The sequence below is a fragment of the Stegodyphus dumicola genome, chromosome 1 (assembly GCF_044657685.1).
Source record: "Stegodyphus dumicola isolate Sdum_Otavi_A_Nest chromosome 1, ASM4465768v1".
NCBI classification, from domain to species: domain Eukaryota; kingdom Metazoa; phylum Arthropoda; class Arachnida; order Araneae; family Eresidae; genus Stegodyphus; species Stegodyphus dumicola.
In genome coordinates this window covers 140,910,092-140,930,602 of record NC_140768.1, presented here as the reverse complement: position 1 = coordinate 140,930,602, position 20,511 = coordinate 140,910,092, and the positions used below count along the sequence as shown (strand labels likewise).

The following is a 20,511-nucleotide window of genomic DNA, read 5'->3' as shown; positions in this document are numbered from 1 at the left end:
TTTCCGTTTTGCCGGCACAAACGATAAAAGTCGCCAGTAAGTACAACTGATGCCAAAGGGAATATCCTCGCTGATAACCTTTTAGTCCTCATTTTCAAAGCAATTCGCAGCCATTTCTTATCAGATTCATTGCTTCTTTCAATACTGGCATACAATTTCATAGACTTTTTACCACCAGATAGTATAATTTTACGCCCTGTAGCGTTGCGCGCCTCCAACTTGCACGCAACCAAGAGGTGACTGTTGAAACTGGATAAAAGACAGAGTCTTGTTAAGGGTTTAAGTACCTTTTTATTCAACGTAATAAATTACAAGTGCGTGCTCTTGACGCTCACAAACTACGCCAACTCGGCGGTCAAGTAAAAATAATAACCTGAAAAGAAACTAAAGACAAGACTCTAACTACGAGGCTCTCAAAAAGTAACTAACCTCACCGCGTTTTACAATACCGCTGCTAATTCAGCAAACTTGAAGATCACGTTGAACGATTAACAATACTTCCAGGCAAGCACACAGGCCGAAACGCGGGGTTCTTCAATTTCTGGCTAACTACCTCCGCGCTCGTGAAGTAAGAACAGCACACCTCGAACTCGTTTCCTTTCTATTTAACTCAGAACACTTCCGCTGATAATTTGAATCCTTGCGCGCTCTACTAAAATTTACATACTCTGGCATTGGCAGTTCCAGGGGAAAGTAAGGCTTGACAGGAAAGATAGTTTAAACTTAAAATAAATGTTAGTTAAAATAAATATAAACCCTACATTTGCCGCTGCCAGAATTTGGAAAACTTGGAAGCAGGTCCTACAAACGACCTGTTGTAAGTTTCTATAATTCTAAACTAACTCTCGAGAACCTCGTTTACACAAAAAAAAAAAAAATCTTATGTAACAAATTGTATACTAAATTTCTGTGTATACTTATAACTCTCTCTTCTTACAGCAACTTTTCCTGGACTTCATCAATCAATCTTGGTCTTTTCCTTCCAGCATCTGGAAGGAATAAGTATCAGTATCTTTCTAAATACATTATAATTTACACTTTCTTGACACAATAAATTTTGGTTTTTAAACGATTCGTTTTCCTTAGTTACTGCTTACTTCACATTCATTCAATTATTCAAACATTAATTTAACTTTAATCTGGCTCTCCACCATGTGTGGTGTCAAACGGGAATATTCGTGTTTTCGTCTTACAACACTTCCCCTAACCACCATGATTTGTTAGAATTCAACGACCAAATAGACACACCTTACTCGACATTCTACAACTCGATGAGCTACTTTAACATTCTTAGAAATTCAAGTGTAGGTGGAGAACCCTACAAAACACATTCATTCTAACTTCCCCCTCATTCATCTTTAAACATGCAGGCTTTCGCTCTAAAGCATGACTTTATCTACAGTTTAATACTTAATTTTTGAATTCATTGCTTTTGAGCATTTTACTTTTAGCATTTAAAATTTTATGCTTCTAGACTAAATTCTACTTTTACATAACATTCAAGTATTTACGTACATTTACAAAATTTTAATACATATGACTTTTACAATTTACCATAAAATTAATAAGAGAAATAAATTTTTACTTTACTCATTCTTCGCCAAGCTGGCGGCACTGAAACTAAAATTCTTATTAATACAAGAATACGAAGTTATTTTTATCTTCGGCCAAATTTTGGCTTTAACATAACAGAATTAGTCTTTCGACCAACAGAAAATGCTTGTTCTTAGCTTTTATACTTAAAGAATATAATACTTTTGCCTTAGCTAAATAAAGTAAACAAAACTAAGTCTCAACCGAGACATATTGACTTTCGTCAAAACATAGAACTTCGTACTTCATTTCGTACTTCGCATAACATTTCGGAACAAAAGAGAAAAAAAAAAATTATAGAAGATTTTAACTTATCTTTGAGTTTTCGATGATTGAAACTCCGTCATTCTTTTCTGGCAATATTGTTCTTAAGTTATCGGTTTCATGGACGTCAATCTTCTCCTTACTGACCTCCGAGGGTCGTCCACATTAGTTTTTCTTTTGCGTCCTCTGCATGCTGGCCTCTTGGCGGAGTAATCGTCGGGTTGTTGTCGTTTCCGTTTTTCCATGGGACGGCTGGTCCTCCACCACCTTGACGTCCTCCGGTCTGGAGTCCTTCTTGAATTTCTTCTGTTGTTCCTGGTATTTTTTTCCTCCTGCTGCCGTTTCAGTTTCGGGAACGGCGGCCTTGCTGGCACCTGACTCTCTGGCACTGGGCGCGTTCTCCTTGATGTATAATTTCTCCTGCGATCCGTTGTAGATGGTGTTTTGCTCTTTACCACGGTTTCTTTATGCGGTGCATCTGTATTCTTGTTTTTCTTAAATGCTGGAGTTTGAAAGTTTTTATTTTTTCTTTTTGGTACCGTAGTCCGGGTTGTAGAAGGGCTAAGTCTCTGTTCAGTTCTCTGCTTCTTGGGTGGTGGAACAGTTGTTGTTATTTCTGGACCTTCTACTTCGTTTAGACTTGAGTCCTGCAAGAAACTTTTAAGGATTTCAAAATCATTTGGATTATAGTATTTTTTCACCTGGTCGGGACTTGCTTTACAGATCTCCCCTCTCTCGTTCTTAAGATATAATACGACTCCTTTGATTTCCTGAATTACATAGGGGCCTTCAAATTTTGGAGCTAGCTTTGCGGTAAAATTGTCTGGGGCACTTGATAAAGAAAATTTCCGCTTCAATACTTTATCCCCAACTTTAAAATCTGCTTCACGGCGTTTTCTATCATAATATGCTTTTTGCTTATTTCTTGCCGTATCCGAGCTTTTAAGCGCCTGATCAATAAGTTTTTGTACATCTTTCTGTTTAAACTCTTGCTCTCTTTGTTGCACAAAGAATAATTTATCTAAAGGCGTAATTAACTTTCTGCTGGGGTTTTTCCCGTAGTATCGTGATTTGCCGTTCTTAAAGCATAAGCTAATTCATTTATGTAGCCATCCCAGCGCTTGTGATGTGTGCTCACGTAACTGCGAATTATTTTTTCTATGTTTTTATTCACTCTTTCTGCTATGTTTGCCTGTGGTCTATACGGAACCATTTTGATATGGCGTATGCCAAGTCCATTGCATATGTTTTCAAATATTTGACTAATGAATTGTTTTCCGTTATCGCTAATGACTTTTATCGGTGCACCGTATTTTAAAATGTATCTGAGTAAGAATGCATCTGCGACTGTTTTGTCTGACGCGCGTTTAAGTGGAACAATTTCTGTCCATTTTGAAAAATGATCTACTATTACTAAAAGAAAACGATTTTTATTTAACTCGCTCTGGGGGAAGGGACCAAGAAGATCTATGCCTAAAATTTCATTCGGAAATGTAGCGCGAATGCTATTTAAGTACCCGGCCGGGCTGTAATTAATATCATTTATTAACTGACATTGATTGCAGGACCTGACATACGCCGTTACTATTTTGTATAATTGCATGAAATATACCGCCTCGCGTACCCTTTTTAAAGTCTTTCTGACCCCTAAATGACCCGCTGTTTTCGCGTCGTGTAATTCCTTCAAAATGCTTAATCGAAGCGAGGCTGGGATGACTGGTTTGTACTCAAGATTTTCGTTTGTTGTTTTCGTATAAAATAATAAATTATCCATTATTTCATAGTTTTCTGCTCTATTTCTTATCGCATCGATATCTGTGTGCTCAAAGCTTTCGGGGTCTTTCAAATATGCATAGATATTTCCAAATTCAGGATCAGCTTTCAGTTCAGTGATAATCGTATCTCTAGAATCTAAAATTTTGAAGTCAACACAGCGCATTTAAGTTCATTTCCTTCATCGTCCAGTTTTATACGAGAAAGTGCGTCAGCTACATTGTTTTCCTTACCCGGTTTATATTTTATTCTGATATTATATTCTTGGAGTTTTAAAGCCCATCTTATTAACCTGGGCGTTAGGTTTTTTCCCGAGTAAAGTCTACCAACAGCCGCATGATCCGAAAAGACTGTTACTGGCGCTTTGCCGAAATAAACTCGAAATTTGTGTACAGCCATTAATACGGCTAATGTTTCTCTTTCTGTAGCTGTATAATTCCTTTGTGACTGATTCAACGTTTTACTAAAAAATGCCAGAGGATGGCTATTTTGCATAAGAACCGCCCCCACCGCATAGTCTGACGCATCTGCTGCAATTTCCAGGTTTTCGTCCCCCTCCGGGAATTTTAAAACAGGGGCATTGATGAGCGCTTCTTTTAATCTTTCAAAAGCTGTATTTGCTTCCGCTGTCCACGTAAATTTACCTCTCTGTCTTTTGATTACTAAGAGTGGTTCAACAATATTAGCGAAATCTTTTATGAAAGACCGATAGTAAGAACATAACCCAAGGAAAGAAGAAAGTTTCTTGGCGGTGTTGGGCGGTGGAAAATTCTTGATGGCTTTTATTTTTGAATCTTGCGTTACTATACCCTTTTGCGAAATTTTATAACCGAGATATTTAAGTTCTTTAGTTGCGAACTTGCATTTTGAGGCGTTAATTGTAAGACCGGCCTCTTTTAATAATTTAAAAACTTGTTCTAGATCATTAATGTGTTGTTCCAACGTACTACTCGTTATAATTATATCATCTAGATAAATTAAAGTTAATTTTCCTAGGACAGGCTTTAGAACAATGTCCATAGCTCTCTGGAATGTTGATGGGGCCCCACACAACCCAAAGGGCACGCGTAAAAATGCATAAGTGCCCGATTTTGTTATAAACGCGGTTTTATGTACGTCTTCGGGTCTCATTGCTATTTGATAGTAGCCAGACGTTAAGTCCAAAGTAGACATGTATCTTCTCGATTTGATCTGTCTAATAATTTCCTCTATAATCGGCAAAGGGTAAACTGGAAATTTAGTAATACTATTTAGTTTTCTGTAATCGATAGCAAACCTCCAAGCCCTTTTATCCGAAGGAGGAAACTCGTTCTTTTTCCTACATAGTACGACTGGACTCGCGTACTCACTATTTATGGGCGTTATTATTTTATTCTTTAACACCTCCTGAATATGTTCTTCGATGATTACGTCTTTTTGTTTGTCGTACCGATAAGGTTTATTCCTACAAGGTTTTTCGGCAGTTAATTGTATCTTATGCGTAACTATTTGACAATTTCCCGGCTTTTCTGAAAACAAGTTAGAAAAATTACTCACCACTTGCTGTATTGCTTGCCTTTCATGGTCATTCAGATGGCTAAGGTCCACTTGCGGTTTTTCCACAGGTTTCACCACCCTCTGGTCCATCTCCAGGACCACGGAACTGTCTTGAAAATTCAATTTGGCCCTCGCGGCCCTTAAAAACTCCATACCTAAAATAAGAGGATTTTGCAGATTCTTCACTGCAAAAATTAATACTTTGAGGCTTTCCTCTTTTACCTGTATATTTAATGATAATTTCCCTATGCAGTGACATGTTTTTCCTTGCGCCGCTATAATTTCCGTATTTTTGGTTTTAAATAATCGTACCCTATAAAAGTTCTTTTTGAATTTTTATTTGAAGCACGATAGAACTTTCCTGAAAATTCAGTTTGGCCTTCGCGTCTTTTAAAAACTCCATACCTAAAATAAGTGGACTTTGCAAGTTTTTTACTACAAAAATTAATACTTTAATGCTTTCGTTTTGAACCTGTATCTTTAAAGATAGTTTTCCGATACATTGACAAGTTTGTCCTTGCGCTGCTATGTTTCTGTGTTTTTATTTTTAAATAATCGAAACCTATTAAAATTCTTCTTAAAAATATTATCACTCATAAAATTCCCTTCTGCTCCTGTATCGATGAGGGCTTCTACTGGTACATCGTCAACCAGGACTTGTATAATTGGTAGATGTGAGTTTTTTACGATGACCGTATTTAAATGTCTTTTTGAGGGTTTTTTTAAAACTTCCGGGGTCTGGACCCTCCCTTTCACAGGCCCCTCTACTCGTTTAAAGCTTTCCTTTCAATCTGTGCCTTCTGGGTACGCGGATGTTTATTTTCGAATTTTCTTTTTGGGCCTTGACCTTCGAGTTTCGATGAGTTAGCTTGATAGCTCTTTGCCCCATAAGAGCGATTTCCATTTCTGGTTTCCTCATTTGAAGATTTCCTTCGGGTACTTTGAGAATATGTTGCCCCTCTAGCTTTTTCCGCTATTCTGCGATTTTGAAACTTCACCGCCAATTCGAAGAGCTCCTGCAATGTGCTTGGGTTTCTAATTTCGAAGTAGTCTTGAACAGCGGGTAACAATCTTGGTAAGATTATTTCAATAATCTCCGCATCGGGTTTCTTCCCATACAGCATATCCGTCAGCTTAATTTTTCGTAGAATAAAGTCAGACAACTCTTCTATATCCCGTTGATAGAAACTATATAGTTCAGCTTCCAGCCTTGCTCGATCTTTCACTATGGGGAAGGCCTTCACTAACGATTTTTTGAAATTTCCAAATGTATATGTCTGGCTTCCAAATATCCCCTAATAAAAATTTGCCTATATTTTTCCACCATAGCGCGGCCTGTCCTCTTAGTGCGGATGTGGCGATGGCAACTTTTTGTCTTTCAGGCACAGGGTAGAGCTGAAAGTGATTTTCTAGGCCTTCTAGAAATATCGCCACCGAATTTTTTCCGTCGAAATTGACGTTTGGCTTGATTGACGCTCTCAAAGTCTGGACCAGGTATCCAAATCCTTCCAATTGGCTTGTCATTTCTTGGTGTTGTCCAGCGGCTTCCATCCAATTTTCGGCCATTTCAGTTCGATAAGTGTTCGGGCGCCAATGTAGCGTTGCGCGCCTCCAACTTGCACGCAACCAAGAGGTGACTGTTGAAACTGGATAAAAGACAGAGTCTTGTTAAGGGTTTAAGTACCTTTTTATTCAACGTAATAAATTACAAGTGCGTGCTCTTGACGCTCACAAACTACGCCAACTCGGCGGTCAAATAAAAATAATAACCTGAAAAGAAACTAAAGACAAGACTCTAACTGCGAGGCTCTCTAAAAGTAACTAACCTCACCGCGTTTTACAATACCGCTGCTAATTCAGCAAACTTGAAGATCACGTTGAACGATTAACAATACTATTAACAGGCAAGCACACAGGCCGAAACGCGGGGTTCTTCAATTTCTGGCTAACTACCTCCGCGCTCGTGAAGTAAGAACAGCACACCTCGAACTCGTTTCCTTTCTATTTAACTCAGAATACTTCCGCTGATAATTTGAATCCTTGCGCGTTCTACTAAAATTTACATACTCTGGCATTGGCAGTTACAGGGGAAAGTAAGGCTTGACAGGAAAGATTGTTTAAACTTAAAATAAATGTTAGTTAAAATAAATATAAACCCTACAGCCCTAAGACCATTAGCGGTAATTAAGTAAATTACAATGCAATCACACTGCTCCCCGAAGGCGAAAATGTAGAAAAGGCAAAGTCAAGGGTCAAATTCATCAATTCTAATGAGAATATACTAAAATATATAACATGGAGAGGCATTCTATCACTACGGTGCCCGCCAAACTCTAAATTTCTAAAATAATAACTCCTCTTAATTTCTAAAATATGCCTTCCTAGTAAAAAAAAAAATCATTAACATATTGATTTAGCCCACTATGCTTCCTTCGATTCATCTTGCCATCAACAGCTTGACTACTAACGGGACATATATGTCCCACTAAAAGTTTAAAAATTACTGCTGAGTTAAAAAGTTGGAAATCATCTTCCAATAGTTTGAAAATCTAGACGACGCTATGCTCGTCGTACACAATTGAACATAGAGAAAGGAATAAATAGGAGTTGCTCAAGGTATAATGTTGAGTTATGCAAAGAATGCTTTACCCTGTACCATACGATGCAAAATCTATTTCATATAATAACTTTTTTCAGAATAATAGGTATGCTTAAGGTAACTAGATCGCTACGTGTGGTACATGTGAATCCCACCATTAACTATGGCTAGGACATATGTTTCCCAGCCTTTGGCTTGAAAACAGTTTGTCAAAAAAATCCCAAATGCTAAATTTACTTTATTTATGACATATTTTTTCTCCTTGGATAGAAAACGGGTGAATGTTTTTTTTTAATTCGTAGTCAAAGGATTAAGCAGATTACCAAAAACAAAAATAGCATTCCTCTCCTGTGTGCTCGTGATAAAATGGTCACCAAACTCAAGTATTAAATAAACATCACTATAATTCGAGTAATAAAATCACCATATTCAAGTATCAAATGATTGGAAATATTCGATTCTCGTCAAGGCTGCAATTGGTTTTTGTCTTTTCCTGTTTATAATAAACATCATAACTTTCCATAGAGATATATTATTATGAAACAGACTTAATATGTTCAAATCTAAACTGATTTATGAACATATTCTAAGCAACGTTCGGAAAGTTTTGCCCTACCAGAAAATCAACTTGGATTCAAATACCAACAAACACCATTGTTTAAGTACTTTAATGTTTTTATCTGAATATAATTGTTGTATATCAAAATTCTTTATCTTCTTCTGTAATCTATATGAATCTCTAAGCAAAACACAAACATACATGTTGCAAAAATTATTGCACATTTCAGATCTGTATACAACTACTGTGTGTCAGTTGTTTTAGTCAGTTATGTAAAGGTATAAGAAATTAAAATGAGCATGTTTTGTTCTCTTTAGAAAACGGGTCTTGCTTTTCGTTTCAAGAAATTGAAGGAATCAGTCGGTGAAGAATATGAACAAAGAGTGTATTTAAAATGAAATTTCTACATTGCGAGTGGCATATTTAACTCACATATTGGAACAGGTAGGACCTTAAATTACTAGATAAGTATATTGATATTAAAGGTAAATGAAACGTCGAAATAAACGATTGCAGTAGCTGTTACTATACTCGAATTATACTGTATTTAAAAAGCCATAGTTATTTAGAAAAGGCCATGTAAACATTTGCAAAAACATCTATATATTTGGGGAGAGGAATAACGACACAAATTAGAGAGAAATACACTACAATACACTCAGAGAATAACTGATCACCAAGGCTCATAGCACCCATTGCTTTCTTTCCAGAAATATGTGGTTTGCACCAATTCTTTTTACTTGTATAAATTTTATATAAAATTAAGAAAATGAAAATAAAAGCACAGTTTAAATCCTCGACATTGAAATCTAACACAACATACGGAAGCTTATTACTGAACATTTCTAAAATCCTACTGATGTATGTAAATATTCTGTTTTAATTCTTAATATATAAATATCTACAGTTGTCAACAGATCAAAGTGAAAATTTACTGCATCTGAAAAATGCTGAAACACTTCTGAAACATTTTAATTTTAAAAGATTGTTTTTGTATCTGATTTTTAAACGTAAATATCTTAAAGAAAGAAATCTAAAATAAATAGAAAATATATTTTACATTTTAAATGAAATTAATAAAGATAATGTGTATGCAAGGGATTGTAGTTTGCGAGCTACCAAAACACAGATCAAATTAAATAACGTGTTAGTCTAAGAAAGTATAAAGTAGAAAGTGAGGTTAGAAATTTTGCATTTCGTATGCTATAGGATATTAAAATGCATATAAGTTTTCATACAAAAGATATATAAAACGTTACGTGAAAAATGTTATTAAATAGTACACATAAATTTTCTTTAAATAACTAATTTTAGGAAATTCCTTAATAACTAACGCACTTTTGCAATGCAAAACATAAATAAGAGAATTTATTAACCGTTTTGACTAGCGATAACGTAATTGCGCGACTTTAACCTTTATTTTTTAATGGACAGGTGCCCTGTCTCAAATCAATAATATATTTGAAAAATGAGGGAGCACATTGTATAATTCTGAAATCACTATAAATGCTTACTACAAGAAAGCAAAAATTGTGATATTAAGTCAATCTAACATGTAAAACATTCGATAAGGAAAGAAAAAAAATTGAGATAGCTGAGAATTTCAGTCCATTAACTTCCATAACTGATATCCTTTATGTTTTTGGCACAAAGAAGCCCTGTGTGAATTACACTTCTTTTATATTGGTTCTTTTATATTGGTAATTTAAACTGGACTATTTAACGGTTATTAAAATTTAGATAAATTTAATAATTACATTTAAATAACAGATGTTCTTAACTGTTCATTCGAAGCGTTTATAGAAACAGGATTACGTGGAAACGTAAATTATAGAAATAATGTATTCGTAGAGTGAGAAAATTATTTTATGTCCTGAGGTGTATGACAACAAACCCCGAACAAAATTTTGCTAACTGTTAGTCATTAAGATTATGCTTCCTACCCAAGTGTTGTGGCTTAAGCATACTTTGTTAGAGCAGATGTCCCCAAAACATTTATGAAAAGATGTAAACACTACGAAATGCCGGGTTGTAGATTGGCACTCAATAGATACTTAATAGATGAAATTGATGCTGAAGAAGAAATGAGTAATTTTACTGAAAACTTTCAAATTGATCACTTTTGTTTTTAATTTTTTGTTTCATATCAGCAGATATTTAAATGAATTTATAATAATTACTTCCTGTTTTACCTCTCATATGAAAGGAATAAGACATAAATTAACACTTTACAAATTTTATTTATGCGATCAAGTTATGTTGTGATTCCTATTCTCATTTCTTTATACATTTTCATAAATTATTTGTCATTAATACCCTAAAATTTCTTAGAAAATGCTGTTGAAATCGTAATTTTTTTATTGTTTAAAATCACAATATTACCTTTCATATTAATAAAGAAAATAATATATGCATTAATAAAACAATTTGTTATTTTGCAGGGAAAATTCATCTGAAGTGCCGAAGTCTGAACAGTGATTGAAATTAATCTGAAAAGTTGCTGAATACATGTGAACAGTTACTGAAGTGATCTCTCTTCCAATTAATGAAACCTCGGTTCATGGACTTAATTATTTCCTGAATACTTTTCATTCATCATGCTAAATACCCTCAAACCAAAATTATTTTCTCCATAGGAATTAATGTAAAATCCGTTTCTGGACCACAAAAATGAACGCTTATCTATACTTTATAACATTACTTTGTGCAGAAAATCTTATGTGCAGAAAATCTTAATGCAAAACCAGTACAAATCAACTATTCTAAAAGAATAAAAAAAAGGTAAACACAATATTAAGCAGACAAAATAAACATGTACTTAGTTCGATTTTATCCTACTTTGTACGAAAGACAGCAGACGGCGCAAGGGTAAACTGAAGAGCAAATGAAAGGAAAGAAACGTTACTGTTTTGGTGAAGAGTCTCCTACTAATATAAGAATGTCAGCTCTCTACATCTATTGTTAAAGAAGATATTCTGTTTTTGAAACATCTTTTATTATTTCTTAATGCCGCTTGGTTCCGCTTCAGACTGAGTTTCTCTCTCACTGAAAATTTGGGCATGATGGTTGGTTTTTATTAGGTTCTTCAGAATGTTTCTAAAGTGAAACACGGCGTTGTAACTGAAAGGGCTTACATTTACTGGTACATTTACTGCATTATCGGAGTGATATCTGCTGCACGAAAACTTCCATTTTCCAAAACTTTCGCGGATCAAAGTAGTAAGATCATCTTTTTTTCTTTTCTCTGAAGGAATTTCATCATATTTATTACTGCTTCTAAACCTGTTGCAATTCTTTCTCGCTGAGCTCATTTTTATGGTGCTTTAGTAATTCCATAGCTTATTAAATATAAACCCGCGATTTGTTCAGACGCACAATGTCTTAGATAGAGAAATATAGTCAGGGTGAAAGCCCTCAAAGTACCAACTTGTAAAAAATTCTCGCCATAATTCTCCCCGTGGAAAATTCATGATCTTGTAAATCACTTTAATGAACTTTATTAATGCAAATAAGGAAGGGAAAATATGAAACATAGGTGTCTGGTGTTTCCAGACTTCCCTCAGGTTAATTCTGGGCAGCATATTAGATGATAACATTTTTGGAAATCATTTGTTTCCAACTTGCATCTCGTAATTCGAGACACCTTTAATCTTAGACGTCTTTTGGTCAGATAATTTATACATGAGTACTCACCGTGCATAATTTATTCGTACTCGTCGGGAAAAATACGTTCGAGATCCGAGGTTCCAATATAACTACCAAATTCAGAGGAAAATTATCGAAGAACTCAGTTACCATTGATGGACTTTTCGAATTAACGGTTTCTGCATGTCACTGACTGTCTCAAAGTTTTCTCCTTTTCTTCAAGCATGGAACTCACTTTTAAAGGCAGTACTTTTCCTGCATATACAGAATTATGCTTGTAAATAAGTATTAAAAATGCTTCTTAACTCTTTATTTAAAATCTAGAAAGTCGTATTATAATATTTAAGAAATATTTTCACACTGTTACACAGATTCATGTGTCTTAAAAAATTTCTTAAAATTCCTTTCCAATATTTTCGCTGTTCAGCAGCCATACTTCCTTATATATATATAACTTGAAGCAAGATTTAACTCATGTAAAACGTGAATTTCAGGCCGCCTTGGGGAACATGCTTAATGAAGTACTGAATACGTAGTCTGATAATTTCAAATGCTATAGACCGCGAACTTAATCAGAGCGTCGACCTTATAGTTATATATCATCAATTCAGATTTTTTAGTCCGAATGGGCGTTAACCCAGAAGGGTTATTAGTCTCGAAACGGCATTTTGCGTTGAATCACTATAAACGACTGTATCACTTTTCAAATTGTTGCCACCAAACCTTATCGTCCTGTATTATGTTTTTAAAGAAGCTATATAATGAAGAATCTACATGAATGTACGTATGTTTCTCGCACTATGAAAAAACAAAGGTGCCCGGAGTCATCAAGTATTGAATAACATGGTCCTCCACCCGAACGTGGGCACTTGAAAGCCCGAATTTGGAATTTGTTTTATTGTCTATTTTATGTTTTGTAAAACCTTTTGGTTTTGTAAAGCGAGTTTTTGATTAAAAAGTCAACAATTTCAAAACCAGCACTGGCAACACTCTAGTGAACGAAACATTTAAATGGCGAGCGCGCTAGACTGTCTATCGGAAATTCTAAGGATATGCTGTTTTTAAATATGTTTAGCTCAATATGGCGTTAGCCCAAATGTTCTCGAAACGTGTATGTGTCTGTAAATGAAAGAAAGGCAGGGCATTATCGCAACCAGGTATTATCGCAACCAGGTTGGCGCGATTTGTAAGTTTGACATAAAAAAGTATGAATAGAAAGAAAATGTACATTTATTAATTACAGATAATTTTTAATACAGTTTTTTATATTATTTTGTTTTTAAATATAAAATAGCAATTAAACCCTTCCGGTTTCGAATTTGAATAAGTTGCAAAATTATTTTTTCGGCGGAAATCTTTTGGCTATTGCTTTTAGCACTGATTGAAAACCGTCTTCGCCATTAACAGCTTGAACTTGGCGCCATATAAATTCGATAAGGTATGAGTCAAGATGATGACGGGCTGTTCCTCTCTATTTTTTGTTGCGCCATTTGGCTGAGCCCCACATGCGCTCTACATGTTGTGTGTGAACGCCCGTGTTGGGAATCACAAAGTTATATTTGTGATTAACAGTTCCATGCAGAAATCCAGCATTTTCGAACTCACTTGTATTGTATCCTTTCCAGCAATCCGAATAAATGATGCTTCCTTCCTTGATATTTTCGCAAATTTTTTCCATGAGGGTAACGGCGCTTCTGTTAGGTACAGTAACCAAAAAAGTCTCTTTTCCCAGCAAATTCCGCCGAAAACCCATTGCTGTGGTAGTACACGCCCAGTGTCATTTTTTCTTTTTACAAATAAATTCTTTTTACAAAACTACGTATAACACGTAGGGTTGCCGTAAGTAAGGTCGCCAAATTTGGCGATTTATGCGAATGTTGGCCTGGTTGCGTTAATACGTAAGTACCAAAGGCAGTTTGGCCGCAATATAAAATCTGTAAGCTTTCAGATTTTAATTATTTTTTTTCACATTTTGAAATTATTATAAATTTTTGTGGCCCCCATTTGAGATCGTAACCCATTGTTTGAATACTATTCTATAGACTACTGAATGGAAAATAAACGAATTCTTAATTAACGAATTTTTAACGAATTACAGCAGAATCCTTCAAAATTACTTTTTTGATACATTAATGGCAGTAACTGCTAAAAATTTCCCATTTGGGTAAAATAGTGAAACTTACAAGATTATAACTGTGTGTCTTAACCTGTGATTTAGATCACCTCACCAAATTTCATTTTCATTAAACCTGTGTCTTAAGAAATTATAATTTTCTGGTGGCACACTTGTAAACTTTATAATACTATATAATATATTATAAAACACACTTTATAAAAAAAACTATGCATGGAAAATATAAAGCGAAATCTATATATCCCGTAAAATTCAGGGAATGATAAGAAATTCATCTTGGTAATAAATTTTTATTTTTACTGCTAAGTCATTTGCTCCACCCATAAAATTAAATTCAACAGATATTTAATACTAATGAATCTACTTAACTTCAGTTTTCTATAAAATATTTTGAAATCCACTTCTATAAATGTCTATGAAAGACCCACCAGCAGCCGAGCGGTAAAGTCACTGAGCATTGGTAGTTCAGGCCGGGGTACGAATCCGATGAACGAATTGGCTGCATGGCCGTTTTTGTGGTTTTCCCCAGTTGTAACGCGAACGCGTATACGTGCCACTTTCTGTTCGAAAGTCCACCACTAAGCCAACTATCCACTTACACAGATAGCATTTAAGATTCTGTGCTGTGTACTTTTAAGTTACAGTTGAAGTTGAAGAATCTTAAGAACTGATCAGCGAATAATTGCTTGAGTTCTTCGGGTAGAGAACAATACGTAAAAAGGGTGAAATTACCCTTTATTATTCCAATAAAGTTTAACAGAACTCCGTCTTGGAGTTTTACAATAAAGCCGCCACTCGGGTTTGTACTTAGGAAACTAAGAACTAAACTAATCTTAACTAAAAATATCTAGCCAAATTCTAACAGAGAATTCTAACAGTGTTGGCTTCTTAATGCTGAATAATGGCGAAGCTATCAAGGGCCTAAAGTACGGCCCAGCGTGATAATAGCTTAAGAGAGAATAGCCTAAGAAGGCGAACGTGCGCTAGTCAGAATCACTCGTTCTCTCTAACGAAGTCAGTAGAACTTCACGATTAAATACTTCTTTTCATTTTCATTCAGACACGATTCTAAGACTACGTTCTGTCCGGAAGTTGTAAGTTGAGATTCAGGAAGACAGGAAAGGAACTTTAACACCAAATTTAACTATTAGATAAATTAACATAATCCTCAAGTGCTTTATAGTAACTAAACAAAACAAAAGTGTGTATGAAAAAAATATTTCCTTAGCTTTCTTTTTAAACGATATGTATTTCGACATGCTCTTCATATCGGAATGGAGCAGATTGCTTTAGGATATTGCATCATTCATTATATATGTTTTAAAAATCCAAGCTGCTTACTGTATGATTATAAAAGTTGCCTTACTGCTCAGTCTATAAAAATATTTTAGATAACATTACTATACAACAAAAGAGAATCAGGTACAAAATACTGCACTTGCCCACATGAAAACTCATAGTGAGTTCTGGATTTTATTTATTTAGTACGGCAGATGTATACTGCGTGATCCGTTTTCTTAAGAGACACTTTTTTCGGGGAAAAAAGGATATCAGTACAACCCTAACATTCCTATTTCTAAAAGCGTTAGAACATTTCTAACTTCTTAAGAAACTTTTCTCACAACTGAAAACGACGAAATTTGTGCGATAGCGAAACACTGCGCATACCGTTGCAAACTTTGCGTCATACAAACTGAAGCGTCCAGCATCCCGATATCAAAACCGGGAATAAAATGCGCTGACCAAATTTTAGAGCTCATGCAAATTTTACACAAGGATTTTCGAAATCTTTCTCTGTCAAAAAACAGGTTATGAAACTAAATGCTAGAAATATGCATCTTTTCTCTGATTTCAAATTGTCGAAATGCGTTCATCAAATTTTCACTCCGCCAATACTAAGCCAGCGTGCATTGTTGAGCTACAAAGAAGTGCTTGAAATTTATGCTCCAGCCTCTGAGAAACTTCCTAATGCTATTTTCTGTGTAAGTAATTGAAGACAAAGAAGGAATAGTCAATCAATCACAATTTTTTGTGTGTATCTCTTACTTAAAAGCACTACAGGCAAACATTACGGGCTTGAATGTATTTTCTAGAATAAGCCATGATCCGGTCTCTATGAAGATCCGTAATGTCAGTTTCTGCTTAAGTAATTGAAGACAAAGGAGGATTAGCTACGCAGTCAATGTTTTTCTGGCATCTCTTATTTAAAAGCATTACAGGCTTGCGTATTCAAGCTGCTGCAGCGCAGCTAAATATAGAACTAAAAAAATATGCTTTGGTAAACCTTCGGGATTTCCTGTCCATTGTAAACTTATCTTTCATACTGACTCAGTACTTGGAGTGGCTACGATAGTTCAACACTTGAACATGAGTTTTAATAAATGGTTGCACTACGAAAAATTTAACTGTGGCACATAAGGAGCTGGAACAAAACTATTCACAATCATGAATTGTTATGGCTCTTGTGTTATAGACTTGACCCAACTGACGGAATTGCTGAGAGAACTTGATGCTTTCTCCATAATAACAATGAAATAGTGATTCTAGGCGATTTTAATGCAGAAGATGAATTATGAGATTCGCCATCTGAAGACTCGGCGTGGTCGTTTACTAAGCCATTTATCGATTTCTAATGTATTTTATGTAAACATGATCCGGATAGCCTCCCTAATTATGGCTGTAGTTGGGTTTCAAGTTGGATCTATGTTACAGCCATTCGTTCGCCATCAAACACAGCATTTATAAAGGACAGGACAGTCTTAGATAGGGAAACATATAGCGATCATTGCTATATTACTTTTAAAACTAGTTCAACAGAGATTTCTCCAAGGTCAAGAGGAAGATACGTTTTAAAGAAGATGGATTGGCTCGACTTAAAAGAAAAATTCACGAATCTTTGAAATAAATCTTAGAACATTATTAGATGTTGATTTAAATAACCTAATTGAGAAATGGACAAAGAAGACCCAAGAGATCTGTGATGAAGTTTCCATCTCTTTAAATTTTAAAATAACACAGCATAAAGAGACTTCTTGTGGTCTCCAACCTTGCTAATTATGGGGAAAAAATCAAGGCAAAAAAGAAGATGCTTCCAAATGCGTAGTTGAGATGAACATAAATAATATTGGAAATATTTAATGATAATCCGGAACTTACAACAACACTGTTCAATGACCTTTTTAACAAAGGAATCTTGCCAATATACAGGAAAACCATTAAATTAATCTTATTTTCTATAGAGGGGAAAATATGAGATTCACCAAATGCTTACAGACCAAATTGTCTTTTAAATGCTTGGAGTAAAGTTTACCCCAAGTTAATAACCACAAGATTAAGTTACTTCTTATATTTGAATGATAAACTCAGTCATTTGCAATTTGAATTTACTTCAGGAATCTATACGTCAGACGCAATAATGGATATAATAAGTATACAACTGAGGATAACAGAATAAATAAAACCATGCTCTGATGTTTATAAATAATGTTTTGAACTTAAAAGTGCAATTAATAACAACTGGTGGATATTTCTTCTTTTACAGTTAAAGAAGCTTGGTTGCCCAAGAAATATATACAGGACTATTGCAGATATGTTGAAAGATCGGAAAATACAATATGAAATGAATCATAAAATGTTGAGCGCTGATGACGTTCTATTTATAATAAGTGGAAGTACCCATGTACAAGTTCGAATTAGAGCAAAATAATCTCTAACAAAGTTGCAAGAATGGGTACAAAGATACAAACTAAAATTCTCTCCGGAAAAATCATCTTGTATGTTTATAACAATTAAAAAGAGTGGAACGCTATTAACAGCTCGACGATTAAGATGAATAATAAAACTATAAAAAGACAGAAAGTGAAATCTAACATTTATGTCCATATGTATTACTTAAAAGCAAAGACAAGAAAGATTGTCTATAAACTGATTCAAATGACAAGATTTTCTAAAATGGTTATTAAAGTATACGAAAGAGCAATAGTAAGAATAGTTACTTATGGTAGTTCAGTATAGTGGAAATTTTCTACAATTAAAATGAGGGGAAAAGCAAACGCCATTCAAATAATAGCTTAATTAGCAATGACAAGATGTCCTAAAATATTATCTATATCATCCCTTCAAATTCTAGCAGGTGTGATTCTACTAGATATACAGCTTGACATAGATAGTGCTACTCAAAGGATGAGTAGAAGTTGGTGTGACTTTGAACTTTACGGTGTAAACATTAATAAGGAAGAAAATGAATGTCCAGTCTCGAAATGGTCACAATATCCGATAAATGGCCACAGCATCAGAATTAAAGCATTTAAATTGGATCTAAGCTCTCCAAATTACAGAGGCTTTTAACTATATTCGTAAGGCTCAAAAACTGAGATGATAGGACTGGTATAGGACTCTGACAAGTTGGCATATTTAAGGAAGAATGGTCTTTCTCTCTAAATAGAAGAAGTTCACTCTACCGGGGTGAAATAATGGCTTTATTAAAGGCCATACAATGTACCAAAAATAACACACTAAAGGCAAATATTTACTCAGATAGTTAAGCTGTATATTAAAATCCATTAATAAATGCAGGGCTAAATCTTTAGAATATGGCAACAGGTAGTTTGGCGACATTTTGGTAAGACGATAAAGGTTACTAGCTAAGACTTTAGCAATAATCTGAGAAATACACAGTTCGAATTACACATTATATTGTCTCAGAGAAATGAGAGATTATGACACATGTAATGTGACATTTTCCGGAAAATTCCGATCGTGATTTTAGCTAATAATTTTAACACTTAGAAACAATTTCGCCGCTAAAATGCAGAATCGTCCACTTATTTGTGTGGCGCTTTTACATGAGTAAGAAGAATTGGATTTTTGTCAATTTTCTTTGACTTTTTAAGTGAAAATAGGTCGATGTGTACATTGATAAAGTCAAGAGCGTGCGCAATGCCATTTTTGCGCAATTCTGAGATGTTCTTTTCAAGTGAAAATAGGTCGACGTATACATGGATACCGTGTATGTGCGATTCTTAAAAAGGCGGCAAGTAGTTAGCGATTCTGCACTTTCTCTCAATTTCGCACCTAATCTTCGTCATCATTAAGCCTTTTTGTTCCATAAAAGTTCTAGTATAAGCGTAATTCGGCTAGCAGATTGTTGGAAAAAATGTTGAGTAAAAAAAAACTTGCCTTTACTTCGTGAAGACAAAATGGCGTCCAAGAGAAAACTAGCAGGTTGCTGTAGAAGGGTTGGTCGCCAAATTTTCACCAAAAAGTCACCAAGTTACCATAATGTAAAGATTCACCAAATACAGTATTTTAAATAGAAATACTTTAGAATTTAAACAGGTTTTCAAAGACGAAAACGGAGCTACATTGGATCCGAGGGCAGCAAGGAACCACTGAAACGAGAAAGCTGACGAACTAGCAAAATCAGGAATTTATTCAAACTCTTTAAGTGAATGCAAAATCCAACAGAGTTGTTTAAATCTAATAACCAAAAAAAAAAAAAAAAAAAAAGAGATGGAAGTCTGGCAAGAAAGGTGAGAAAGGTGAACTGAAGATGATAGTGGAAAAACTACGTTTAAATCCTTCCTTGAAGTCTCAGATAAGAGACATATATCAGACTTTTTCCTAAACCAAGTCTTGACAAATCACGGTGTGTTTTCAAGACATTTTAACGGATTTAATCTGAAAGGAACTATTTGCTCATGTAGATGTGGTATCACAAGGCGGACGCTATTCACATGATTGTAAAATGCCCAAGCATGGATGCTAAAAGACTTAAAATGTTTCCACAAGTACTATCAGAAGGCAAGCTACCGAAGCTTGTAGAAACGAATCGAGGAAGAACTTCTATCTCAAATTTAATGGAATCTATGTATTCAAAACAAATTGAATTATACAACTAATTAGTTTTAGTAATGTTTACTGTAATTCTTATATATCTATTTTTTGTATCACTTATTTCACCTCTGTATTGTTTGGCCACATTGTATTGATTTGATAGTTACGTTCTGTTAATCGTTTAAACATAAACTGTAATATTTAATAAAGACGTTGGGGAGGTAAACTTATCTTCAGTCAGAGAACTTCAAAATTAACTTTCTAGCCTGCGGTCACTTACGGAATTTCTATAAATATAAATAAATCTATGTAGTTTACTTTTTAGCTTATAAACTTTTAAATTTAGCATATGGCTCCGATGATACCTCTAGTAAATGAGATGAGAATCGGATTTTTCATTTTTATGTTGTCATAAGTTCTCATCAAGATTATAGAGCATGTCTGGGGCGATCTATGGAGGGCAACTTCATCTCGCCATCCGAGAACCTTCCGAGGGTTGAAAAGAGCCTTGCTGCAGAAGTGGGTTCAACCGCCATGAGAACCTCTCAACTGCCTTTTGTTCAGTATGCCCTC

The 20,511-nt window shown here is 34.8% G+C and overlaps 1 protein-coding gene across 1 annotated transcript in view; it reads left to right on the top strand.

The window, feature by feature from the left end:
- The window catches only part of LOC118188345 (uncharacterized), a 101,698-nt gene extending 88,774 nt beyond the window's left edge, over positions 1-12,924 (top strand). The window contains exons 8-9 of the mRNA XM_085821468.1: positions 8,642-8,768; positions 10,766-12,924. Coding sequence (XP_085677594.1) covers positions 8,642-8,722 — 81 coding nt within the window. The 3' untranslated portion in view covers positions 8,723-8,768; positions 10,766-12,924. The remainder of the gene's footprint in view (positions 1-8,641; positions 8,769-10,765) is intronic.
- The last annotated feature ends 7,587 nt before the right edge of the window (positions 12,925-20,511 follow it).